Source organism: Acanthaster planci, linkage group LG07 (genome assembly GCF_054643075.1).
Source record: "Acanthaster planci isolate LZ-2023a linkage group LG07, COTS_SCS, whole genome shotgun sequence".
Taxonomy (NCBI): domain Eukaryota; kingdom Metazoa; phylum Echinodermata; class Asteroidea; order Valvatida; family Acanthasteridae; genus Acanthaster; species Acanthaster planci.
The window spans coordinates 9078758-9105652 of record NC_141783.1 but is presented as its reverse complement, the minus strand read 5'-3'; the positions used below and the strand labels follow the sequence as shown (position 1 = coordinate 9105652).

Genomic DNA, 26895 nt, shown 5'->3' with positions numbered 1-26895 from the left:
AACTAACAGACAGAGGCTCTGAAAATCACAAAAATGCCTAGTGACCTCTGTTTTTACAATTTTCTGGTGCCACTTTGATCAAAGGCGAGAAATCACAACAACAACAACACTGCAAGAGAACGCAGGAACTTCAAGGATGAAAGGCTAATGAAAGCCATGACCAAACAAACATCCCCCTCCCAGTTTTGGTTCTTTTATCTGAGAGCCAGCAAGAACAACCACCCATAAAGAAATGATCACAGGAGTCTCCAATCAGTCCCAAAAGCTCCAGATCTCCAAGTGCCAACCTACTTTTCTTCTAGTAGTCGCCTCTTTAATGTCTCGGGAATATCTTCGTCTGTGACTTGTTGAAGCAGGTCAGCTGGAAGGAAAGACACCAAAAAAAATGGTTGTGAGCCTGCCTATTACCTTAATGATTATTAACCACTTTGAAGTCCAAGGCGAGGATACTTCGCATTTGTTTTTGCACCACTCACCTTTACAGCTGTCCCTCATGTACACCAACATGTAGGCGTTGGTGCAATGTCTAACTGACAAATCATCTTCGTGGCCACCGTAGTTATTATCAATGGCTTCCGTCTTTGTACATCTTGAGACGACATCGTCATCAAATTTACACCACTGAGGGGAAGAGGCAGGACAAACGGAGAACAAGAAAGCAGGACTTTAGTCTCACTTATCATAGGTCTGATCTTGAACACAGAAAAACAAGTGCTCCAAATAGACTGGGTGGCTTAACACCACCTGAACTACCACATTTGCCCAAATCTCCCCGGACATTCACACTGCTTTCACCCAACCGGCAACTGACTGCTGCGATGTGGGACATGGATATTTTTTACACTCCGGGATGACATGGCACCCGAAGCAAAGCTGGAGACACTGTGCACTCTCCTTGTTGTGGCTGGTTTCAGGACTGTTCTAGGAAAGTTATCCACAGCGTGATTTATCAACTGTGCTTGTAATGTTTCCACTGAGTATTACTGTGGAATCACTTCCTAAAGACAAATGCAGAGCATAAGCGCCTGTAACTCCTGATTGTTATAATAGTTTTGGTATAAAAGATGAGACAAAGCAGATTATCAGCTTGAAAGGCAGAAAGACAAGGCAACTCTGACGTTTAATTTGACTGACCTTTCCATCGCCGTTTGGGTTGATGAAGCCCACATAGTGACCGCCGTGGTTGTCCCCACTATGTACAAGCACCGAGTGCAACGTGTAGTCAGCCGGTGTGGGCTCTGGCTCCTTCAAAAACGGGTCAAGATTTAACTTGAAAGGAAACTCGTACCTGAAACCAAACACAGAATTCCATGATAAGAACCAAATTGAGCAACATTATAGACCAAAGAAGAACTACTCAAGTGATATCTTAAAGTCGGTTTCACAATTATTTACTTTTCGCAACTCAAGTTTTAGGACAAATAGGACATGAGAATAATCTTGCTTAAATGCACTGAGTTTACTGAGTACTGTATCTTTGTAAGTTTCCAACAGCGCTGGAAAAAGACACAATAACCAGTCAACAAAAAACTTGTAATGGTGTGGTTTGGAGAACACTTACTGTGCTTAAAAGATATTAAACTTAGCTTCCAACTTCAGCATATAGCAATGCCACAAGGCAGCTCCTTAAGGTTAATATGAAGTAAACGGCAACTAAACTAAAGCAAGAATTTTCAGTATCTTATTGATAACAATCTTTTTTTGCACATTTTCTCAAGAGAAAGCACAATCTAGCTATGAAAGTGCCCAGGATTCACAGAGGTCGTTTGTTTCCACAGACCTGTCGTTGATTTTGACGTTGGAGTCGGTGACTGGGTCGTACTGAAATCGCATGAGCTGCAGATGGAGTACGGGAGGGAACTTGTGGAATATCACCCCCTTCTCTGCTTCCTGGAGATTAAAAGAAAAAGAAATCAAGCTCTTATTGCATTTCATTCAAGCTACCTGGCCTCTTCTAATAGGAACTTTCAACAGTCCTGCAAGCATGTACTCTATGGCACCTTCTTTGCAGTTTTTACTGCATGGAGCATTGAGTCCAATGTAAAGTAATAGTGGGTAGGCTCTACCTGTACATGTACCTTCCTAAATCCTACAAACTCCATGAGTATTTTGAAGGATGAGGGACTAAGGCCTATACTGTTTAACACAGAAGACAAAGCTGTTGTCACATGGCCTAAATTAAAAAAACAGAGTGTCCGTGTTGCTGAGGTTTTCGTGCTTCTACATGCATTTCTATGACTAAGCAAGGCATTCCAAAATGGCCAACAGGGAGTCCACAAGAAGCCCAGACACCCCCTCTGGCTGAAACTGTGGATCACAAGGTGTAGGCTGGGAGTGGGTGGGTCTTAGCAGTGGATGTCAACAAAAGTTGGACTTGCTGCATACAAAATGTTTGGACACATGGCCACCAATCCCTTGGCAGTGGAAGTGTTTCGTGTGTATAATTCACAAAATCTCTGAATAATTACAATTTGGCGAAAGAAGACATTCCCAGACTGGACTTTTTACTTTATGATGGTTCTTTAAGAGGAACTGAATATTCAAAAATATTACCAACTGCTTTATTACAGTGATAAGAAGAAAAAAAGCAACTTTGGCAGGCCTACCTGTAAACCATGCTCGCCAGCATCGTACTTGTTCTCGCCGTCCAATATCTCCTTGGCAACGTAGTCTTTGAAAGATTCATAAACTGAACACGAGGGGAAAATACACATTGTTACCGAATGAATTTCAAACGACTTCAGCACAGGGTCGTTTTGAATCTAACAAACATCACCAGTGATTAAACGTGCTCTGATATCTATGGATTGTCAGCAGAGTTTTCGGAACGCGTTGTGATACACTTAACTTAAATGACAACACATTTAACAATAACTGTAAGTCAATTAATGTAACAAAGGTTCTCATCACAGTGTTTTTACAGTGGGCTTTGCTTTAACCTTGGAATCAATCAAAGGATCTGAAATCACAAGCAAAATGTTCCAATTCCTGCATTCCAGCCTCAGTGTGCTGTGCATCTCCCTGCCAGATCTTGCAGCCATTGGAAAATACAAACGACACTCACCATTCTTCTTGCCCTTGATGTTGAGCTGAATGTCGTAGAAAGGCTCGTTTCTGACGGACTCGTAGTCAATGTCTTTACATTTGATGTACGACTGCAGAGAACAGGGAATAAACCCCCCAAACAATATTCACCACTGCAACTATCCGTGTATTTGAACAAGCAGTAACGTCCTGTAATCCAATAAATTAACTGTGTCCATGTACATCAGACGCTGTGCCATTAAAACCGGACTTAACTGCACCACTTCAGAACTGACACCAGGTGACTGCAAAGCTGACTGCAAGTCATTAATTACTGTTGACGGCAGCTGTACCTGTCATCATCCACTTTAGTACATGTACATGCTTTACTCAGACAAAGTCCAATTACAAGGATTAAATTCACTCTTACTTGATTGTACAGTTAAACTTCATTATTAACAAGAGGTCCCTCCGACTTTGCAGACGACCTCGTCAACACAGGAAGCGTGTATTTAAATATCAGGAATGGAAATAATGAAGAACAAGGGATTGGGACCTGAAGATTTCTTTGTTACAAGCAGAATGGTGTATGAACAGTGTTCTTCTTAACAAGGTTTGACAGGACAGCGTCTGGAGGAAAAGATTTTATTCAAATATAATTACATGCATTGGCAGATATTTCTCATGTAATGCGTAAAAAACCCTGATCCTACACAGTAGAATGAGGCTGAATAGCTTACATGCATCTTCCCTTCAAACAGCTCGGGTATGGTGCCTTCAACGCACGTGCCTTTCATCTTGATTTCTATGTTGTCCAGAAGCTGCCAGACACAAACGGAAAGAAACAATGCATGTTTTAGCAATGCCAGTCCCAAACAAATTGGTGCAAAGTGGCTCTGAGAGAGCAGATCAACTCTTGCTCTATGTTGATGGATGCAGTAGAGCCTAGTTGTGATGACTTTGCGTACAGCTACTATACAAATGCAGCATGGTTTAGTTCGGGGACGTAGGGAGAATTACTGGAAGCGAAAGGAGGTAGTCAAACTGACTTTCACCTCGTGACCAGTAATTCCCACGACTTCTCCGAAATAAACCATGCTGTATTTGTTTTACTACACTTCAGAAATATTCAAACAGAAATCTCACGTTACTTGTACTCACAGACGCCGTTGCTGTTTTTCAGCTGCTAACTTTCCATATAATGATAGTGGAGTGCAGATGTGCATAGAAACAGGGCTTCAATAGTCTGGTGCTGACATATATTTTGGGTCTTCACTGTAATAGTTATTAGGATACAACTCCAGACTGGTTCCGTAAAGATTACATGACACAGACTACATATTTACGCGGCGGGGTGAACAAAAGAAAACTTCTGTTTGATTCTCCCGCCCCCTAAAAAATCCCAAAGCCAAAGTCCCCCCAGGAAACTAATCAAAATTGTGTTCTGTAACCAAACACCTGGCCTAAAAAACTGTCCACCCCCGTCCAAAAAAATTTTTACCCACTCCCCACCGTAGCATGAGAATATCGCCTCTTCCGATTTTGACATTTTTATAAATTCTAAATTTTACGGAATCATGACTAAACCATGGTTTTCAGTCCAAAAAGTTTAAGAAATTAATCATAAGTTTTGAAAAAAAAAGCGTATCCCTTGCTAATAATTTTTCACCAAACCCAAACGCCTCTCTGAAGTAAAATCCGATATTTGCCCAGTACTGTCCACACCAGCAATAGCTGGTTTCCTCCCATTTTTATGTGCATCATGTACAGCTCTGGTGTTGGTTACCAACTAAAATGTCAATTCTCTATTTCAAGTCTTTATTCATTAAACTGTATCTCACTTTCATTAACAAATTTTTTTAAATCAGATTCATATAACAAAACATACGTGCCTTTAAACAAAAATTTATGCATAACTTGTGCACATGTACGCTTTACCTATGGTCGATTGGTGATATATAAGTCGAGCAGGACGGCAGCTTTTGCGTAAGACAAGGTCTGGATAATACGAGCTAATTTAGTAAGTCCCAAGGCCCTAGTATTAACGAGAGTCCACTGTCCAAGGAATTCAGGTAACTGATAAAGAGAGAAGACTTTTACTTGCAGCATGTTCTACCAGTCTTTTGTTGTGTACTTCAACTTGGGTGTTGTTGTTTTGTCCATGCTTTGCTTCACTAGATAATGCTTAAAAGGTTTGCACGGTGGATCTTTGATAGGTAGGTTTACAGAGACACCATGTGGATTATCTCTTTTGTGAATATGTGTGGTTCTGAAAACAACTGCACATATTTTGACTACTTGATTGGCTTGACTACATGAAGAACTGTACTTTTTGTTACCACTGGCCCCAAAACCTGTGTACATTTATGTCCTTTCTTAATTCCACATATTCTTGATGAGAGCATGTGCAGCAGGAAGTTCCAGACTGGCTTATTTTATGAGATGACATTACTGGCAGCATTTGGACATCGGAGGTGATTTTTAGGGCCTGTTCGTTTTACATTAAGCCAAATCTCGGTCAGTAACCCATCACTGGTTTACTGACACCAGAAGCCGCCTAATGGATGGAGTGAACCGGTACTGGGACCGCTGATAGAGACCCAGATCAGCACAAAACAAACAGGGCCTCGGGGAAGCTTGTACTTACCACTCTGCACAGCTCTTGGACGTCGTGTTGCATAAAAGAATCTAAGGTCTCCCAGCTGCAATAAACAGAGAGAAGGGAGTCAGTAATTTGGACAAACTGAATGCTCCGCATCTGTGTCAATCTTAAGGCAGTGCTAGTTGGATTGGAAAGGGCACAGATATTTCAAAATAAATAGGCATGAACCATGATCAGTTGAATTTTACGATACCGCCTAGGACAGGCCATGGTGTTTCCTAATGCTCCTGTAATAACACTCTCCCATAGATTCAGCATAGGCTCTGACAGCGAAGGACAAAGGATAGACTAAGGAACAGGGAAACAGCTGTTCCCACTGTGTTGTGTCATCGGTTGGCGGGGACTGAAAGTGGACCACTACCGTTCTCAAGCTTGACTTTGACTCCTGAGTTCTGACACGCCTCCCTTACCCAAATGACTTGGTGAGTTTCTTGGTACCCACAGCCTTCTCGCTGTGTTGGAGCTCATAGAAGACCCTTTGCAATGCCAGGGGGACGCTCTTGGCGGAGTCGTCGCTCTCTGTGGGCATCAAATACACGGCCTGCAGTGCACAGAAAAAAACAAACAAACAAGTGAACATTATAACGCTGGTCCTGTCTTGGCTACAATAAAGTATTGTGAAATAAAATCCGTGTGGGAATGACCAAAGGCGCGCATTGACATACCTACAACACCACCCTTTTCATGGGGACACACACCTCATGCACACGCACAGGAGCATGAGTGCGTGGTGCGGGCCATGCTGAGCATGCGCAATCCACTTTTGCTGGAATGTAGTCTCTGCATCTACACGCGTTTTGAGAGCTGCATAAAGACACGGCACAGGTTGCGATCAACTGCGACAGACTGAAAACGTGGTCAAGTCTAAACAGGCGCAAATGCTGACCTTCCTGAGTTGGTTTGTGAAGAAGAGACACTGGAGGAGTGAGTTCATGTAGCAGGTTGCGCCTTGGTTCTTCAGACCCACGTAACCTGTTAACTTCTTGGAGTCCCAGCTGCGGAGTAGACAACCGACAGGAGAAAAATTAAAACAGTTCACTGATGTTTGACTGTTTTGGAAAACAAGTGGGAAAGAAACCAGTTTTGCAGCAAAAAGCAGGTGCATCTATTCAACAGTACTTTTGAAAGTGCCTGCGAAGCTGCAGTACACTGCGACTGAAACTTGAAGCTGCGAATGGGGCATTCTTTTGACACTCTCTTCCCAGGGAATTATTTTCATTTCGCAAAAATATTGAAACAATTTTTTAGTGGGAAGAAACTTTCATACCTTTCCACACAAGAAGAAACATTTCCATGACTTCTCATACAAGTAGGGAAAATATTTTCACACCTCGTGGAATGTGATCACGAACATGAGTGTGAATTCTTGTCACAAATTCCCTGTTCAGTTTTAACCGTAAATTACAATGTTCTGTAAAATCGTTCCATGAAAACCATGCAAAGAGTAACAATTTCATTAATGTTTTGGACCATGCAGCTGTCACAGATAGAATTTAGATTTAAATAACAGTGACCGGGTATAGGCAAACACAAGCCACGCAAGCAACACATGGACTACGGCGCATGGTAATACACAGAATTAACAGAAAAGGAATTAAGTTTTAATTCCATCAAATGCCAATTAAATGGAAAATAAACGCAGCAGAACGTTATACTAGTTTGTGCTACAGAGCAACATCGTGCACATTTTGACTTGGTCTTCATTTTTTTTCCCCCAACCAAATCGAATTTATTACACACCACTGACCTGACTCCATGCGGTGCATCAGCAATGACCTTGACTTCCAAGACAATGCTGTCGTCCTTCATGTAACCCTTCTCTGGATCTAATAAATCCTATTAAGAACAGCCGAGGAATTGTAGCGACAAATGACAAAAAGGTGAGCATTACAGAAGTGCAGGACAACTTAATTCCCCCAAAGTAAAGAAGGGTTCATCTAAGAACATTCTGCAATAAATTTGGCTTATCTTTTTAGTGGAGGGAGGATTTGCTTTAAATCTTCCTAAAAACGGTCAAATATACGATTCCAGTTCGAAGATTTCAAACAATAGCTGACAACTTTTAGCTGCATCTTGTCGACTGCTCAGAATTACAGCCCAAATTTTTAAATGTTTACCATTTTGTGAAAATGCCGACTGACAGCTGGAATAATTTAGCACAGAAGACTCTTGACAGCAATTCTCCAAAGCACAACAATGCTTCAAATAAACACACTCTTGAGAGCTGCATCCTGAAAGTCTTACAACTCATGGGCTAAGAACGTTGTGAGAACTTGGCAGGCAAGGAGAGGATCACAGTAAGAGACAAACCAGACTCACCGACATTGCTATGAAATTACTGAATCCCCAGTCATTTTCTTTGCTGTAGAATAAGTGTGTGATTCCTGCAAGATAAGGGAAAAATAGATGAAGACTGATTACATGCTGACACAGTAATTTTAAACTTTAGATCTTGGACATCAATTTCATTCCAGAATTTGTTCTGAACAATGTGTTGATTGATAAATTAAGGAGAAGCATTAATGAGGAAAATCTGGGTGGCCTTGTTTATATACCTGAATGGCTTTTCTTCGAGGTGTGCACATAATGCACAGACTAAGTTAAAAATTGAAATTAAGACACCAAATCATTCCATTCTTTTTATAAGCCAAGGCAGGTCTTCAAGAACATCGCCGCACGTACGGGATACATGTACCTCGCTTGTTGGGGGACATTTCCTGTCCATGTTACATCAAGTTTGATATTCCTCGTCTTAGGAAGTTTAGAGTAGAAATGCCTGCTTACGTTTTGAGTAATCCATCCCGTCTCTCTGGTTCAACAATCGGAGCTCAGCTGAGGCCTGGCAAGACCACGTCCTTGAAGGACAGAAACAGACAGTGAGAAAGCCCAGCTGAGCATCAACCAGCAAGTTATTAACTTACATGTACTTCCCAGTCTAATCTGGGGTGGTGCTGATCAGTCCACAGTTTTACAAGTGGACGATTTCCGGCTAAAGAAGTGGACTAAAAAAAAAAAAAGAATTCTCTGAAATGCCTGGAGGCTCAGTTGACATACACTCTTATGTAAAAGTTGCCAGGGTGGAGATAAAACAAAGCAAAGATTCACATAAATTAGGCAGAGCAGTGACAAATATACATGTATATTCAACCCTCAGAGCAATTCTATCTCCGACAGAACTTGGGCAGAAGATTTCATCTGGGTCATTCAGTTCAATTTTAGGCCCAGTTTCCTGTCCCTGTTACATCTGTCAAATGATTTTTTTAAAAATTTAGAACACCTTCTATAATTTCTAAGAGTGTTTTAGTAAGCAAATTACCGTAGTGACATCTTAACATCAAACATGTGAAAAATCCCATCCAATATCAGTCTGTTTGATACCCAATGAATTACCCTACTAATATTTTACCCACTGGGCTACGGGGCCCCATGTGCTGGTCTCTGAATGATAGACCTTTTTCACCCATGTGACTAAATGTAAACAATACCATCACGTGTGGACCGCCTTGGCCACGGTGATCGCATATATTCCTACGGGCAGCTTCAACCATGTACAAGCGCACGTGCGAATGCTGCATGCTTGAAGAGTTTATCTTGAATAGGTAGATTACCTTCACAACACTATCCAGCATGATCATGACATCACTGGAGAAAGGTCTATTGTTCTGGTACTTTTGAAACAAAGGGGAGTGGGCCAAGTCACATACCCACAACAGGATTCTGAAGTGTGATGGCGTTTTCAACCAGGGAGTGGAGTGCAAACAAATGGAATACCTGCACATGTGGGTTCATGCACAGGTTCTTGCACTAATGCCTTTTACGCACATAGCTGTGCATGTGATGTAGTCACTTCGGTACACTCTATCATAGTCAGAAAAAATCTTTGCAATGCAGAGCTTATACGTTAGATTTTCTTACTGTGATTTCATTTTCAACCAGGGAGTGGAGTGCAAACAAATGGAATACCTGCACATGTGGGTTCATGCACAGGTTCTTGCAGTAATGCCTTTTACGCACATAGTTGTGCATGTGATGTAGTCACTTCGGTACACTCTATCATAGTCAGAAAAAATCTTTGCAATGCAGAGCTTATACGTTAGATTTTCTTACTGTGATTCCGACTCGGCGTTGCACTGCAGGAAGAAACCCAGTGTCTTCATAGCGCGCTCCCCACTGTTTGACGTCCTCGGCATCGCCATGATTTTCCTGTGCAAATGAAAAAGAATCCGCCACAATGCCCAGGTGTAATCTATTCTTCGCCAAGCACTGTGCGATTTCAATGCCCACACTGATAACCTTCAACCAACTTGGGGTATGTGAGTTTGTTTTTGCATTCAAATGGGGACCCTGAACAATAGAGGACAAAAAGGTTCCTGATTGACGGAGGGTCCCCGATTGGCAACCGTGTACAAAACATAAGGGTGGTCATCTAAAAAAGTACAAACAAAAGAGGAACAATAGGGGGTCCCAAGTTGCAGGCAAATACACACTTGGATGTGTGGGTTTACACAAGCATATGCATCATATCACCGGGCACATGTGAATATGCCGCAAATTCAGCACACCAGATGTGTGACCAAGTTTCATGTCCTGAAATTTGTGACACCCAAGTCTTTTTAAAAATCTGTATCACTGGACAGCTGCAATGCTGGTGGTTTCAATGCAGCTCTGCTGGCATGTAAGATGGGAAGGGAAAAAGCACAGCTGTTTCACTAATAACCAAATCCCCTTGGATGCCTGAAAACAAACTTGTGTAAAAATGTAATGATTGCAGGCTGTTGGAGTTATGGACAAAACAAGAAAATTTTACCACTGACTTGTTCTGGCAGGCAGAAGGGAGATGGGGAAGGAGAGGGGAAGTGTCCCTTACCATGGTAAGTTCCGTACAATCACAGCTGGGCTGAGTGATGACTCCTTGAACTTGCTGATGCCCTGCACTGTGTACTTAAATGTGGCCTCTGAACGACTACCGTCTGCTTGGTTACAAACAAAACAGGAAAATTGGTGGCATGAAAGTGCAACGAGTATGGTGTGAAACTGATGTCTAAACCAGTAGACAACTGGACATCAATGTTATTAAACACATTTCCACAGGTGCAAAAGATATGCTTGCTGGACAATAGTCCAATTAGCATCACTGGCCAATATGTGGCTCGTAGGAACAGGTTTCAGAGAGGCGCACTGTACACAACACAAATTAGTCTTGCAGCACAAAAGTTGGACTCCTTTGGGTCATTACTGCAATACACACAAGTGGCATGCATCTGCATGCACATGTACCTTCTTCAGCATTCTCTTCCGGTAACGTCTGGTCCCCTTCTCCTTCCATTGCAATATCCCCGTTAATGGCAACGTGGTCCTCTGCATCTTTCCGGCCCTCATCCTTTTTGGCACCGTCTGTGTTGTTGACCTCAGTGGCCTGGACTTCGGGGACCAAAGAGTCGTCTGGTGCTACATGTAAGAGAGAAACAGACGAGAAAATGGCAATTTGCTTGTGAGGAACCAATTTGTGACATACGAACATGTGCATTGTGAAGATCACAATTTGAGATTGGCTGCTGTCCATGTTGTGTGTCCTTAAGCAGGGCATTTTACCTACACTGTTCTTATTGTTGCATGTAAAGTTGCCATAAACAGGTATCACTTGTGATATGACCTCATAGGATTTACATCTAAAACCAGGCGGACCTTAATTTCTCTACCTGGAATATAACCACTCTAGGGTACATGTATGTACACAGTCCTTCAAGGGGTGCGATCGCGTAGACACTCCTACTGCACTCCTCAGCATTCCTGAAGGAGCGTAAAAAATTGCACCCCAAAGGAAATTTAAGGGCACTTAACAAATAACGAACGATATGACAAACACAATGGACACCAAACACTAAAAAAGGACTATGATTCATTTGTAACTTACGATTTCCCATTTATCCCACTGCGACTTTCATACGTAGGCCTATAATTATCATGCGAATATATTACAATCATTGCATCGCGAGTGCGGCCTGCTTTCAGCTGCCAGCCTACCCTGCACGCACGTGTAGCATGTACACTGTACATATGCTGGCATGTGTATGTATGTCGTGCACAGTTTCACCGTACATGGTACAATCTGTTAAGTGTTTTTATTGGTCAGTTTAGGTGTTCAGCAGTGTTGTAGTACTCATACTCGAGTACCGTTTTCAGAGTACTCGTACTTGTACTTGGACGTCCAAGTACTCGTACTCGAACTACAGTTCTTGTACTCCGGCTACAAAATACTCGGAACTCGACATCCAAAAATTGTACTCGAGCATCAAAGTACTCGTACTCGATTAACAGTACTCCATAAAAAAAATCCTTCAAGTTAACTTACCACAGCCGTTAAAATAAGGTACAAAAATATCTACTCCAACGACCCGATATTCGATACAGTTCTGACAAAGAGAAGGCCGAACGTGGGACCATTAACGTCTGTGTGCGTACTTAACCAATCACGTATGCAAATTATATTGTGGTACTTCAGAATGGTCCTGCGATTTACTTGGGCATTGGTAGTCTGGTTCCTGGACCCGAAAATTCTAACAACGAACCCAGCATACAGAAAATCACAGGCATGTGAATAATTGAGTCTGGAAAATAGACTTCGCCGCGCCATGCACGTTGTGTCAACTGCTGCAATGCATGTGTAGTGACCGTGGCATTGCTAGCCAGATCACTTGTTCTTGTAGCCATGTCATGTGCATTCGGTGTTTCTTTTACACAGTGGCAGGTCTTGGAGTGTCTAATTTAAGATAAAACTACTCTTGAATTAGAAGTACTTGTACTCGTACTCATACTCGGAATTAGAAGTACTTGTACTTGTACTCATACTCGGAAGTGCAAGTACTTGTACTCGGAAACCAGTACTTGTACTCGGCTGGCAAAGTACTCGCCCTGTCTTTGTACTCGGCAGTCAAAGTACTCGGCAGTACTTGGTACTCAGAAAAAAGTACTCGACTACAACACTGGTGTTCAGTGACGAAAAGAGCCAATCAGTATCGATCTTCTTTACGAGGCGCTTCGGCAGAAAACCCAGTGTGCCGTGAGCTTTTGGACGTCATGAAAACGCTGCTCTGTGCATACATACATGTACATTGTACATGTACATGTTCATCGCGTGCGCTCATTGAATACACGCAGGAAACCCCTCAGCGTGTCGGACCGTAAACATTGGGTGTTCGCATGTGTGCGCATGCGTTGGTTTGGCGTTTTCCTGTTTTGATTGAGGTGGGTTTGTTACCGTCTACATAAGCTGAACAAAGCTGAAGTGCAGTTTAAACTTTCCAACCCCCTTCAGGTTTTATTTTAAAGGAATGCTAAAATCAGGAGGAAAAAGGTTCACTTCCACTTTCATTTAAATTAAAGGCACACGTACATGACGTACAACTGTGTTGAATTGTAGGTTGAAACTTACATGTGACGTTAGTCTGTTAGTTAGTCAGGTCTATACAGTGTGTGTTTAATTCCTAAGTATAACAATGCTGGTTCAAATAAAAAAACAAAAAACAAGCAACAAGATGATGTATGTATTGTAAACCCATTTCTAACTGAACTAAACTAAATTAATTAATTTTAAAATTGCCCAAAGAACATTATGATTCATCAGAGAAAGTGGAAACAATATAGACCCCCAAAGTACAAAGAATCGTTTTGCTCTCCTGAGAGATTTGAGGAGAGCGATTTATAGCTCTCCTGGATTTCCTTAAAATGAAGGACTGTGTACATTTACCAGTAAATTATCCCAGACTGCACAGCCACAATAGTGTAACACATGAAGTATTTGAGGAAACAACGTTGACAATTTCTGTGTGGACCCAGGACTGGTGTTGATCACTCTATAGTTTCTCAAAACACATGCTCATAAGCAAAGGACCAATAACATGCAAGTTAAGTACATGTGCTCTGCACATGACCACCTTTACATGCACATGTACATGTACCTTACCAACTTACTGTAGATCACACAGTAACACAATGCACACACAGTAATATGACATTACACATGCAAAGCAGAAGTAATGTGTCAAGAGAGAAGGTCATATCTACATGTACGTGCAAATCATTTACATGTATGCATGGGAAAAGCACAAACTCTAAATGACAACTTAATATTAACAGACACATCTTGCACAGCCTCAGGGGTGTGAATTTACACCGTCTAAATAGTACTCTTGATGTGTGGTGGCGACACCATCAAAATATACAAGGACGGGCGGATTCCACTCCTCTCCCCCTTCAGCTTTTTCAGGGTGAATGGAAAATGGTAGATTTGACTTAAATGCCCGACTGTTAATAATGTACATGTACAGCTAACATGTACATGTACATGTGCTCATCTTGTACATGAGGCCTGGAACACCTCTACAGGCAGTCCAGACAATGTGCCAACTTCCTTGGTGTTTTGCAATACATACCCTCGAACCCTTCCCTGGGCAAGTGGATTTCCCAACAGCAGGTACCTAGATGGAGGGATGATTACCTTGCCCTTCACTGACCAAAGAAATCCAAACTCTGACGGCTACCGTTACCTCAGCTCCTACTGTATGACAGCCATGTCTGAATGTACATGAAGCGGCTAGAGCTGCTATCAAATGACTTCCGAGTGTCATTCTTAGCCAAAGCCAGAGAAAGTGAATGGCTGATGCATCACTGTCCTTACGACCTCCAATGTGGAAGAAGGGGCAACTTCATGTGAATACTGAAATCTAACCCCTCTAATCAATGCTCCGAAATTGGAAAGTGGTGAGTGAGGCCAACAAACATACATGTACCATACAGTACATTACATTTAAAAGTTAACGCTGCAAAAAGGAATGGGAAAAAATGCAAAAGGAATTCACATTCGCATTTTGACTACAACTTTCCCCCCTGCGAATTCACAGCGAATTCACAGCGAATTGGGTGCCAAAGGGGAGAACGAAGTGCGAAAACAGAGCAAAAATTGTACCAAAACAGTGCAAATCTTTTGTGAACACAGCGTGAATCATTTGCGAAAACATTGAGAAAAAAACAGTGTACGAAAACAGTGTGAGCATTTTGCGAAAGCGGTGTGAAAGGTTCCGAAAATCATGAAGAAACTTGCGAAAACGAGAAGCATAGTGCAGTGAAAATGTTCAACACTTGCCATACGCGCACCACTTTTATGCAGTGAAGAGTCCATTACCCAGGCTGCGCTGCACTTGCGGCCAGTCGGGGCCAACTCACCACCGTGGAGTGTGCTGTTGTAGTCTAGTAGCGATTTCCTCGGCCAAGCCGTTCGGTCCATGCAGCGCAATCGCAGGGACGTGCTCACCACGACGCGCCGCGCCCGCGTGGCACAGTTGTTTTCTTGGATTACCATTAATAAACACTCGTCAATGTCGGAGAATAATTGTTTAAAACGTTGTCTGGATGTTGAGTGATTAAACGGGAGTCCCCGAGTCCTGAAGTCATGAAGCTCATGAAATGTGTGTATTACAACAAACTTAACTTGCTCTGCTGTGGCGACATGGGTTATTTGCCCATTTTTTATTTATTCTCGTGGTATAGTTTGGCACACAAACAAATCACCAATGAAATACTACATGTAGTATTTTGTTACCCAAAGGTTTCTTTCAATCGACAAATAAAATCAACTGCTTAAATTGTACATGTATCTTCATGTAGCAAATCTTGTCGTTTCGCCAATTGTGTTTGGTGTGACATATCGGGTCTGTTTTCACTTGGGTTTCTGATGACATGTTACTTTCTGTGGTCACATGGTTCTTGGAAAAAGTCAGTGATTGTCACATATTTGTTAAAGAATGTCTCAGTTCTTTTATCAGCGACCCTGCTCTACTTTTACCCTGGTCTGGTCATTTTAAACCCGAGTGTCCCTAATGATATGATGTAAATATCAAAACAAAGATCCTTAGTCTGTTTTTGTAAGCAAAATACTGAAAAACAAATATCCAAAAAAGACGTACCGTAACGAAACTACTAAAACAACATGCATCACATACATGACGGAATGAAAGCTGACACACAGACTGGTTCCCGTCCCGGCCCTACATTCAGCAGGAAACTACACAGGGAACAAGAACCAGTCTAGTGTGTGAATTCCGCTACTCACAACCTCATTCCATCTCCATGGTGTCAAGCAGCATGGCTACTCTGGATTGGAAATAAAGTAGCAACTTGGGACAAGGTTGCATCATGCTGCATTGACTAGTCTTCATTCCAGCATCGATTTCAGTGTTTATTGCAAAAAAACTGAACATTACTGTGTTGTATTTATATCAGTGGTTGAAGATTTGACTCAAGCGGAAGAAATTTTGCCTTTTGCAACCACGTCCATGCGTGGTAGATAGGTGCACATTTTGTTATGGTCTCGACTGGTCTCAAGGGGAGACCCGAGACTATGGCATTCGAGACCAAGACTGGCACTTTCGAGACTGATACCGGCCCTCCCAAGACTGAGGCTTTGACAGGGCGAGACTGAGACAGCAAAAAAGGTCTCAAGCATTTTGAGACGGTCTCGAGACCTACAACACCGGCACAGAGGCAAACAGAAGTCATAAATCATGTAAACACTGATAAATAATGACCACGATGACTTGATTATCGACCGGCTTGATGCATGTCAAGCATTCATTGATTCAAAATGTCAAAGGTATGAATGAAAGTCAGGCCTAAAGTAAAACCATACAAAAATTACAAGCAGGGTAACTAAAGATTTAAGTGACCCAGGCCTCACCCTCCTGCGTTTCCATCTCCTCTGGCTCACTTTGCGGTCGCTCTTGTTCATCGCAGTGATTCATGTTGTTGATCGGACTTTTGTTGTTCGACCTCTTTAAAAATTTACGCTCAGACTTGTCCGCGACCGACCCCCGTTCACTGCCGGGCGATGAGGGAGTTTTCCGGGACGCTGTCGGCACCTTGACGTGCTTACTCGCGATGCGCCCAATCTCGGCGGCCTTAACCCCTCCGTAAAGGGGTGCTCATCAAGAAACCAACTTCAGAATTTCTCTATGTGCGAAAACAAACAGTAACTGGTCGAGAAACTGTGAAATACACGCAGAGTTTCATGCCTTCTCATTGCTGCTATCAAAACCCATTGAAGAAACAAGTAACATGGCCTCTAAAAAATATGTTGCATTGTGGGTACATACAGTCGATGTCCTCAGCGAAAAAAGAAGTAAATATTCCCTCTCTCTGATGCCACATTTGAAAATTTAATTTTCCTTTTCTATGACCTTAAAATTTTTTGCTTGTTCTCCAGAAAGATGGGCAATAATAATAAGTAGAGTTTGTAATGATTAACATTTTTAATTAATTAACATGAAATATATGGGGAAATGACGTACGGCGCTTGCGCAGAACTCACTCGCCCACAATTCATTGCGTGATCACTGCGACATTCGACGTTATTCGCAGGGCGTATTGACGAATTGTTCCCCAAATTATCGACATGTTTTAGGGCCAAGAATCTCATCTTAATAGTATATTTAGGGCAAACTACCTCTCAGCTCCTACCATGAGTGAACAGAAGGAGCGAGGAGACGACTCTGGCGGGGAACTTTGGGCGTCAAGTTGGGAGCAGCAGTGTCTGGAAGAGTTCGATAGCGAACCCAACTTAGACGAGAGGCTGCCCCAAGAACGACAGGTCGCTGCCGACCAGCTGTGGCACAGCTTTCAAGCCTGCGCCAGCGCCGTCACGCATCTTTATAAACTCGGTCAGATTTACAAGGGAACAAAGAGGGATATCGTGATCGTGATGTAGTTTAGAATTGTTATTAAATCATTTACAGTCTGCAAACATGGCAAATGGTTTGTGATGTACATGTGTAGGCTACAGTCATTCATTATTCCTGTTCATGTCAAAAAAGTAAACAAATATAAAAACGTAATTTAATAAAGTGGTTTTCTATGCTTCTGATGTATTTTCATGTATTTTTTGGCCTATTAGGCTAGTAATTATCTTTTCTTGATAGAAATGAAAGGGTTTTACTGTTGGAAAATTATTTACATGTATTTGTGATATTTGGCGGAAACAGTTGATATTTTGGGGAGATAAATGGCAAAACTCAAGTAACTAAGAAATGGAAAAAAATAGGCTTCCACTAAAAATGGAAGAAGAGAGGAAGTACTAAAGTGAAGCCTAGTTATTTTAAGTTATGTGATTAGTTATATCCTAATTTACAAACATATAATTGTCCCCTCTTTTACTGATTGCTTTACCTTTTTGTGCATTTTACTGTATCATTTTGTCAGTGTGTCTGCACCATTACAAAAGGAACTTCTTGGACTTTGGCATGATAAAGTTGCATATAAGAGGTTTTTAATTTTGTTATCCTGTTCATAAAAGACGTAATATTTTTTGCTTCTCCTTGCAGAACGTCTGTGTAATCCATCCAATGCCCTACCTCTTTGGCTTGCGTTTCAGAACGCTGCTAGTTCAGTCACCAGATTGTATAAAGGTACGGTATGTCCCCACTATAAACTCTGTGTGGCATGAGCACATTGCAGTTTGATCCTACTGTTGTGTGGGGACACACATACTGTGAACTGGTTTGCCCACATACTGTGGAGTGTGCTCAACCAGTTCTCACTGGAATGTGCACAATCTCATGTGGCATCTTTGCCAAGAAGGCTGTACACATCAGAGCATAGACCCTATGAAGTAAAGATTATGAAGGGCCAGTCACTCTCCTTTTATTTCTGATGAGGGAGTCCTTATTCACAGGGTCCAATCAGTGGCCCGTTGCAAAACACAAGACTAACCCTAAGAAGGGCTTGTTGCTCTTCTCCAAGATGTCTTGAGTTTTTTAGGGGGAGACTTCACGTGAATGACTAGAATAGAGCCCAACTAGTATCGGGTGTATTACTCTACATTAGACCTGTTTTTCTCTGTGAAGTAACAGTAACATGCCATTGGTTTACTGTGTAGTGGTGGACTTGAGGATGTAGGGAAGTTCCAGAATGTCAGTGGTGGTGCTTTTCATCTTCGGTTTAAAAGCCGTTATGAAGTCTGTTCTGGGTTGGCCCCATCCACTGTATCCCTCACCTTTAATTGGTGAATTTGGACAGACTTTGGCTGTAATCCTGAGCACACGGGAAGAAAAGGTTTTGTATCTAGCTTATCATTTACATGGTCATGTAGCAACGCATCAAAAGTAAATGGCTCCAAAATTGTGCATTCAGCTAAAACCTCAGCTTGATTTAAAATTTTGCCAGCTGGAACCTAGAAAATACAGAAAGCATTCGGGTAACAAATACTATTCAGGACCTTAGTTGATGAGTAGCATTTCAGATAAGTTGCTAGTTACACAAATGAGTGACAATTTTCAATCAGGGAAGACTGTTGACGGTGCATTTTATTACAGACAGCCTAGAAGCACACCGGAGGACCAGTGAGTTTGGCACGCAGATCGGGCACCAGCGCCGCACCAGGGACGTTGTGGGCTGGGTCAAGAAGCGCCGGCGCTACATCAAGCGGGAGGACCTCCTGGCATTCCTGTGCGGCAAGGCACCCCCGCCCCGGATTCGGCCCAGCCCCGGGGGCCGGGGTGTGTCGGAGCGTTCCTCGCCGCGGACCCATGCCCAGTCGCACGACGTCGGGCATGCAGTGGAAACGACGGATGATCTGCAGCCCTTCAGAGAAGCATTAGCTTTACAAGGTGAAACAAATGCTCACAGAATACTACGTTTAGTAATATGCTTGAGGTGGATACTGATTATTTCTATTTTGGGCGTCAATTTCCCATAATATTGGGACAAAAATACATTTATTAACCTATTTATAAACAATGCTTAAAGTTATTAAGTGAAAATAAAAGATATCTTTTTAAATGTCGGACAATTAAATCCATCGATTTGACACCACTTGATTGGATTTGGGTGAAAGAATGGTCATATTTACTTTGTCAGGTGTTTCCTTTTTTGTACTTCTGTTGGGCAAGCTTATTCATCCACTTGTTTTACATTTGTGCTAGGTTTAAATGGAGCTATGGCAAATGTGGGTGTCTCCCAATCTCCCCCGCACCACTCCCATTCGCGCCGTCGCCATGGAAACGTACTAGATCTCTTCCCTGATGAACTCTTTGCCCATCCCGACTCGCGGAAGAGAAACCCTTCCCCGAGTGACGTGCACATGGACTCGCCCTCTCATAAACGCAACCGACTACTATGAAGAAAACAGGAGTGTTGCTTTCAGTAGGTGTACAAACTTAGAAGAAAAAAAATTGAAAAAAACAGAAAATGAATCTCAAAAGAAAGTAAAAACGTTAATATATTAAGGTGTTATTGGCTGATCTTCAAAAGCCACTGGGAAAAGCATCATATTTTGCACAGCGTTCGGAGTAGGAGCATGTCAGGTGGGCAGAGATCAGCATGTGCATTGTTTTGCCAACGAGAAAAGACCCACGACGTCAAGGTGCCAATCGTCATCCGGTTTACATGTTTTATTTTTGGCATTCTGGAAAGTTGTGCCATGTGTGGGGGTGTTACAGAGCATTATTCAGTGGGCTAGAAGTTCTTCTTCCAATCTACCCATATGACTACTGCACTGGTTGGTATTTGCCATGCACACTGGTAATGTAGGCCAAGGTCCGTAGAAGATAAGTACCCTGTATTGTGAAAAAGAGATTTGATCGGTAATTACTGAAAGTGGGTAGGATTTCATCTCCTTACAAAAGATGTGATAACATTAAACTTGGTATACTTTAATCAAATACAAATAGTGTTTATTCTCAAGTCTGACCAAAATATTTTCCATGGCAGCAAAAGTTTCAGTAAGGTTTGTGTGAACTGACCCTGACACCTTAAGCATTTCTGATGTAGTTACTTCAATTAAATAGCTAAAATCTGGCAAACAGTAACCACGGAACACATTCTTTGTACTTGGAACAGAATTCACGCTTGAAGCCCCACATTAACTAATGGTGCAGGGGGGCCCATCAGACCTGAGTCCAACCAGGTCTAGCAAGAGCAGTTTGCGGAGTCGTATTAGTGTACCAATTTACAGTCAGGTAAACAAGGTGTGGGCATGCTAAAGCTTGTGTTGGCAGACCTAATAAAGACATTAGTACTGAACCAGTGATAAACTTTAGATGTTAGTCTGATTAGTTGCAGTTTTCTTGGTAAAGTGAAGAATAAGGGGGTTGGAAATTCAAGTCCAAAATTTGTCAAGCACAAACTTCTAACTACCCGGAAAGCACCAAGTTACATGTGCACCCAAAATTGTGCATTAATAACAATGAATGACACGTCCTCATATTGCATATTGTCATATAGCAAAATTAAACAGGAAGTACGTGTCTGTGGGATATAATTTTGTCACTCGCTCCAAGTATTGTCATTGTGCTAATACAAAGCATTACCACCTGCATCATTGGATGTCGGTCACTGATATGCATTGCACCAAAGAAATACACTGGCAAGTGGAAAGAAAAAAACATGGAGACTTTCATAGATGTGCACTGGGCATTGTTAATGCGTTCATGGCAGGCTTCAGCTAAAACTGAGCTGTGCAGTTGTACACCTTCATGATGGGCAACTGTTGTGCACGTAAATGTACATCGTAGATTGAGACAGTGATCTCATAATGCCATGCTTCAGCAGCCGTAGTGTTCACAGCGCTGTGGTTACAGGCATACCATTCCACAATTGTGGTGTAGTTCAAGATGCACGTATTATTGAGTCTAGATAAGACCTACACCTAGAGACATACCAAGGCAACAGAGGCTAATAGCCCTGGGGTCTGATGCCCAGGTTATGACATCACTTGGTGCCCTTTGGCATTCAGATGTTTCCATTGGATGTGCCGTTTTTATCAGGAAGATGGCCCTACCTGTGAGAACCAAATATTCGGGCTTGCCGTTTGTAAGGGTTTCAGATGAGGGGGACAGGTCAATGCGGGTGTGATACTTTTGTAAACAATGTTCTAACATGCTTTCATGTTGTTTAAAGTGTGTGAGCCGTCATGTACAAACTATGTGTACATCAACTAATACAGTTATTGTACGTTGCATATAATGTATTTGTAATAACTCGAAGACTGTGTGTATGCACTTGTAAATACCGTAAACCGTTTGCTCATGAATGCTCATTAATTGAGCTCGAGTTTGCCACACATTTTACATGTTTTTGTCTTGCAAGAGAAGTTTACTGCTTGTCCTTTACAGTTTCCTTTTCTCTATCCTCCATATTTTCCCCCAAAAGTCACAAACTGTACTCAATCTTATCTTTTTTGCATTAAGTTCAAAGCAGTTGGCATAGTAATAGCATTGCAACCAAATGGTTAAGAAATCTGCGCCCTGTATAGATGCTCAGTCACAAAACCCACACTACTAGCACCGTCTGATTTCAGACATATAATGTGCCATTTGAAGGTCTGTCTTTTGTAGAGCATGGAGGTACCCGTCAGCGTTCTATCCGAGACCTTTATATCCGAGACTGAGACCAAAGCATACAAGACTAAGACTGCCAAAAAAAGGTCTAGAGACGGTCTCGAGACTGAGACCAGGTCTCCAAGGAGATGCCATACATGTACCAGTGTACCAGTCCAGTAAACGTTGTGGCACCACATTCTTGCTTGTGTTTGTAAACCTGACGCACGCGCGTTTTGGCAAGTCACAGCACCGTATTGGCTGAAAAGAGACATTCAACACACGGTGGTTCCACCGCTGTAATTGGCTTACACCATTCTTTTATTGCTCTGCAGCAGTACGTGTGAACAAACGTTGTACATGCATGGAACAAAATCATACATGTAACACACTAAAGTGGACCGAGGAGAAAACCTATTCTATGTTGGTTTATTTAAGCATAGATTTGTGGGGATTTTCTAAATGATTTAAGTGTAAGATATTTGTTTAAGAGGTGAAAGTTGTTTTTCACAGGATTTTCCTGATTTCAGGATTTTGCAAAAGCATTTTGTTAAAATGGGGGAAATTCCGAGTTTTCAGTCAAGGTTTTTTTACATATAAAAGTTGATACAGAGTTGATACTCAAGAAATAGGTGTTTTAAGGGCCGCTCTTAGGCCAACACAAATGTACGCCTCAGACCCGACACCGCTGTAGGGCCCTCTAAACCTCGGGTCATTTTTTCCTGGATATTTCATCTTCCTCTAATCTCAAACCTGTTGTTTAGAGAATCAAAATACAAATATCTGTTCACTCTGGTAACTGTCTGTTATTTGGCACATACTTATAGCTTGGTTACAAATTTGCCATGTGAAACCAGTACATTATTTGAGAGACGAGCAGTGCACACTTCCATGTCAGGCATTGCGCATGCAGGCACAACGGAAGTGTGTGGTGGGAATCTCGGACACAAACCGAATGTTTCCTGCTAGGCTCTCTGTGTTTCACCCATTGAGGGGGCTCTGGTGCTCAGGCAACAGAGCCATTTACAGTGGACTGTCGTTATAAAGAACACCATTATAACAATATACTGTTATAAAGAACAAATTTTGAGGATTCCACTTTCTTGAATTCTTATGTTTCTCTTTGCTTTTTCACTCCTCTTATAACAAAGTCCTTTGTGTAACAAAGTAATTTGTCTGCAACTTTGTTATAACGAGAGTCAACTGTATAGAGAGAGTGGCGACATGAGTGTTTGAATTGTTGGAACCAAAATGGTGGATGATGAGTCGGTGCACCTGGACAATTAGCACGCAATAGCTGCATGCAGTACTGCACACAAAAATGAACAGTAATGTTGGTTCCAGAGTCTTTTAAGTTGGCGCTACTGTCGCTATATACAGCTCTGCAGGGCAGTGCGTTGTAGTTGAATCCATCCCAAGTCTAGTCACAAGTCCTCTCGCGAGGCCAGTCATAAGTAACAGGGTGGACCGTGACCAAAGAATGCTCTTGTCACAGTCTGTATATTGTACATTGAACATTTCCATACCTATCAACAGTAGGTTATGACTTGGCTTAAGATGAGACGACTTGTGACGGACTCACAGAGACTGGTAATGGACTTGATTACCACCATGACACTGAGCCCATAAAGAAGGCACATTAGAGTTAGTATTCCGGGGGGGGGGTGCTTCAGCCACATGTATCAATGTTATATTTACTAAGTTACACATAATGCACATACTGTTTCACGGATGATAAAAAAAAGGAAAGAACTTGTTAGGAATGCAGCTGTGTTTGCTTGCAGTTTGGTCTTTTCCATGTCAGGCACCAGACCTTATATTAGTTTGTATCACAGCCAGGTAGAAGTTTATCGTACATGGAACATTTCCATACCTATCAATAGCAGCTTGTACGATGCATACATGTACTTAGCAACAGACTGACATATTTTTCATGGACCAAATGCCAGTAAATGCATACTCCCAGCAACAGGAAAATTTATGGGGGTAATTTTATGGGCATTGTTCATTTGTGGTCTGTTTTAATTAACTCCTGTGCATGTATTACTGTACTAAAAATAACCAGCTGCCTCATACGAGACTACAGACACATGGCTGTACATCCAGACTTGTGTCACCCATGTGTGCTACACTCATCCATCATGTTTTAAGTTCATGATTCGTATGGATTCGGGAATTTTTGGAGGGAGCTTGGATGAGTAGTTCGAAAGAGGGACACAAACTAAGATCTGCAGAAATGTATGATGCCATTTTGGAAAGAGAAACATTTGATTTGTTTGCCTGATAAAAAGATAGCCGAGCCATTTTGATGAGACATGGAGCAAATTGGCCCATCGGAGTACAGTTGTAACAAAAACTGTCTCACACCCCACACCTTACCTTCTCTGTATCATGATGACCTTGTGAACAGTGGCAGCTTGAATATTTTTCTTTCATTTGAATCCCTGCTCTGTGAGAGTAATAAGAGGAAATACAACAAGTTGTGTTAAAACAGAATGTGGGCCTTATCCTGTTTCCTGAATGTTGAGCTAAAGACGAACACACTGTGCACGAACAAACCCGGCATGTGAAAAAGACACAAGGGTGCATAACGTATTTCTGTTTGAATTCAGAGTGTGACAGCCTGCATAATTATCCCTTGGTTGCACATTGACCTTCGTCTGATAGTCATCTATGCTGTGGTTGGTCCATTACAAAGCAGTGAACTCCAATCAGGTGATCAATGCCTATAAATGCCATTTCATTCTCTGTCAAGACAGCTCCCTGCTAATTAATTAACGTTTGGTCTCTGTGCCAGCAAAAGTTTTGTATTACATCACCATGCTGTTTTTCTTATGATTAAGTAATCTTCGTAACTCTTCTGATATGTGCACATGCTTTGTCACTTGGTTGAATTGATTGTAAAGGTGATGTTTGAATATGTCAGAGGAGATTACATGAATAAAAATTTAATCCTGAAAAAATTCTGCTTTTGTAATTTCTATAGGTAGACAAGAGAAAAAAATGGTGGCAAATAAAGAAGACCATATTGGATAAAGTTAAGTCGACTAAAGTCAACTGGTATAAATGTACAGATTAAGAATTTGTAAAGGAATTTGAGACCCAGTGAAGAACTGTTGTTAAAGGAATAAAAACAACAAGTTTGGTTTCGAACCTTTCTGAAACCGGTTTCATGGCTTCATAACTACACTGGCTGTTGGAAATAGCTTTGTATTCTATTTCAGAAACAAAATTTGGAGATTTTGAGCTGATACAATATGGCCATCTGACAGGTTTTGCACTCGGTTTTGAACTAAAATGCACAAGGGCAATTACATGTGACTTCACATTCTTCATACCTTTTTTTCTTTTTCCTTTTCTTGTTTTTTTTTCCTGTAACTTAAAACAATATTTGAATGTCGTCTTTAACAGTAAATGTGAATTTGAAGAGAAATACTGTAATGAACAGCTTTCATTTGTTCAAGTGTTACACTCACCACACGAATTTCACTTATAGGCCCTACAATTGTATTTATACTGGAACTTTTTGTTGTTAAAGTCCTGTTGTTTTTACAAAAAGTTTAATAAATTATCAGTCGGTATAGAAAGAAAAGAAATAGAAAAATCACACACACATGTTTTTTCCCGAACGTGATTGTTAAACTGACGTACACAGTAGAGACGCGCAATTACAGTGGGACTAGGATCAAGTTTATAGATCAGGCAGAGGGCGCACTTTACGTTCTCTAGCAGGAAATGTGTATGCTTTTTGGGCGTGATTGATCGACGCGCCACGAAGATCGCTCGATCTTTGCGCGATCAGTCAGTCTCATCGGACGATTCTCAGAAAATTCCTTCATTATGCAGTCGCCTTTTCTTTTCTTTTTTACAGTTGTGAAAATTTTTCCAAAGAGAGAAGTAAAGGTGGAAATGTCACGCATGATCGACTAAGACGTGCAGATCGACAGGTGCCGATCGCTCACAACATACTACATGACATAAACATGTATACTTCTAATCGTAATATTAACTAAATTAACAAATTATGAACAAGCTAACTTTTCCAGCGGTGACGGGATTTGGCTAAGGTGCAAGTGATTTGGAAATGGAAAACATTATACGTGTATGCACATCTCCACAAAAATATGTCGGATGGGGCATATCTGGTGATATCGGCGAAGCTATACGTTGGCTACGATTTGGAAGTGATAATGTTCATCGTAAAACTAACTGACACATTTGAAAATCAGTTTTTAGTGAAATACGGTTGATCATGGTTCTAAATTTCTGGTCTAGATGGGCTCAATGAAACAAAAAGACTTCACAAATTTCTTTCGTCCCAGGCGCACGGGGGAAAAGGAAATCAACAGTACTCCCTTTTACATTAGCCGCTTGTAAACAAACCGTGCGATTTGGGTGCCGTGCACCATTCTTGCGCTAAATGATCAGAGCCTGAAAGTAGACTCCTTGTAGCCTGCTAATGGAAACCCTTCAACAGGAAAAAATGCACAAAATTTTAGAATTTGCTATTACCTTTCATTGACTTACATCTCCACTTAAAACGGCACCTCCAAAAAAGGTATTGATCTCTAAAAAAGGTTGCAGGCCAGTATATTGGCCCAAATTTACCTGTGCGGACCAAACACGATTTGCATGCTGTCAAATTATCTCCCAGTTAGAGCATTTTTTTGTGGCGCGTGGACTTTGATGATTTGTATGAAAAAAGGATGGAATCGACCTACCAGCTGGACTGCCAGCTTGCATTTCTAAAAAATATTGGACAAAACAGGGTTCTCCACAGTTGTACTATTTCACATTGGAGAGGGCGTATCCATTTTTAAATAGCGATGGGCTTCACACGACTTT

General features: G+C 41.7%; 2 protein-coding genes across 2 annotated transcripts in view; one reads left to right on the top strand and one right to left on the bottom strand.

Moving 5' to 3' along the window:
* LOC110986042 (ubiquitin C-terminal hydrolase 7-like) overlaps positions 1 to 16843 on the bottom strand; it is a 35039-nt gene extending 18196 nt beyond the window's left edge. The window contains exons 1-17 of the mRNA XM_022247633.2: positions 16419 to 16843; positions 10964 to 11134; positions 10554 to 10656; positions 9794 to 9889; positions 8471 to 8541; positions 8006 to 8070; positions 7434 to 7522; positions 6573 to 6681; positions 6097 to 6227; positions 5672 to 5726; positions 3765 to 3845; positions 3065 to 3155; positions 2607 to 2689; positions 1781 to 1890; positions 1135 to 1288; positions 477 to 621; positions 292 to 361 (exon numbers count right to left, since the gene is read on the bottom strand). Of these exons, the coding sequence (XP_022103325.2) occupies positions 292 to 361; positions 477 to 621; positions 1135 to 1288; positions 1781 to 1890; positions 2607 to 2689; positions 3065 to 3155; positions 3765 to 3845; positions 5672 to 5726; positions 6097 to 6227; positions 6573 to 6681; positions 7434 to 7522; positions 8006 to 8070; positions 8471 to 8541; positions 9794 to 9889; positions 10554 to 10656; positions 10964 to 11134; positions 16419 to 16482 (1688 nt within the window). The 5' untranslated portion in view covers positions 16483 to 16843. The remainder of the gene's footprint in view (positions 1 to 291; positions 362 to 476; positions 622 to 1134; positions 1289 to 1780; positions 1891 to 2606; positions 2690 to 3064; positions 3156 to 3764; positions 3846 to 5671; positions 5727 to 6096; positions 6228 to 6572; positions 6682 to 7433; positions 7523 to 8005; positions 8071 to 8470; positions 8542 to 9793; positions 9890 to 10553; positions 10657 to 10963; positions 11135 to 16418) is intronic.
* Positions 16844 to 17048: 205 nt separating this feature from the next.
* LOC110986043 (HUWE1-associated protein modifying stress responses-like) lies at positions 17049 to 25214 on the top strand. Its single transcript, XM_022247634.2, has 4 exons — positions 17049 to 17397; positions 18058 to 18141; positions 19048 to 19341; positions 19657 to 25214. The coding sequence occupies exons 1-4, from the start codon at positions 17199 to 17201 to the stop codon at positions 19851 to 19853; spliced, it is 774 nt and encodes a 257-aa protein (XP_022103326.1). The 5' UTR covers positions 17049 to 17198; the 3' UTR covers positions 19854 to 25214.
* Positions 25215 to 26895: the final 1681 nt, after the last annotated feature.

Excerpts from the sequence above, each read along its gene's own strand:
- LOC110986043 (XM_022247634.2), top strand. The coding sequence starts at position 17,199 with ATGAGTGAACAGAAGGAGCGAGGAGACGACTCTGGCGGGGAACTTTGG. Across the intron at positions 17,398-18,057 it reads CACGCATCTTTATAAACTCG|AACGTCTGTGTAATCCATCC; the intron begins GTCAGATTTACA and ends TTCTCCTTGCAG. Across the intron at positions 19,342-19,656 it reads AGAAGCATTAGCTTTACAAG|GTTTAAATGGAGCTATGGCA; the intron begins GTGAAACAAATG and ends CATTTGTGCTAG.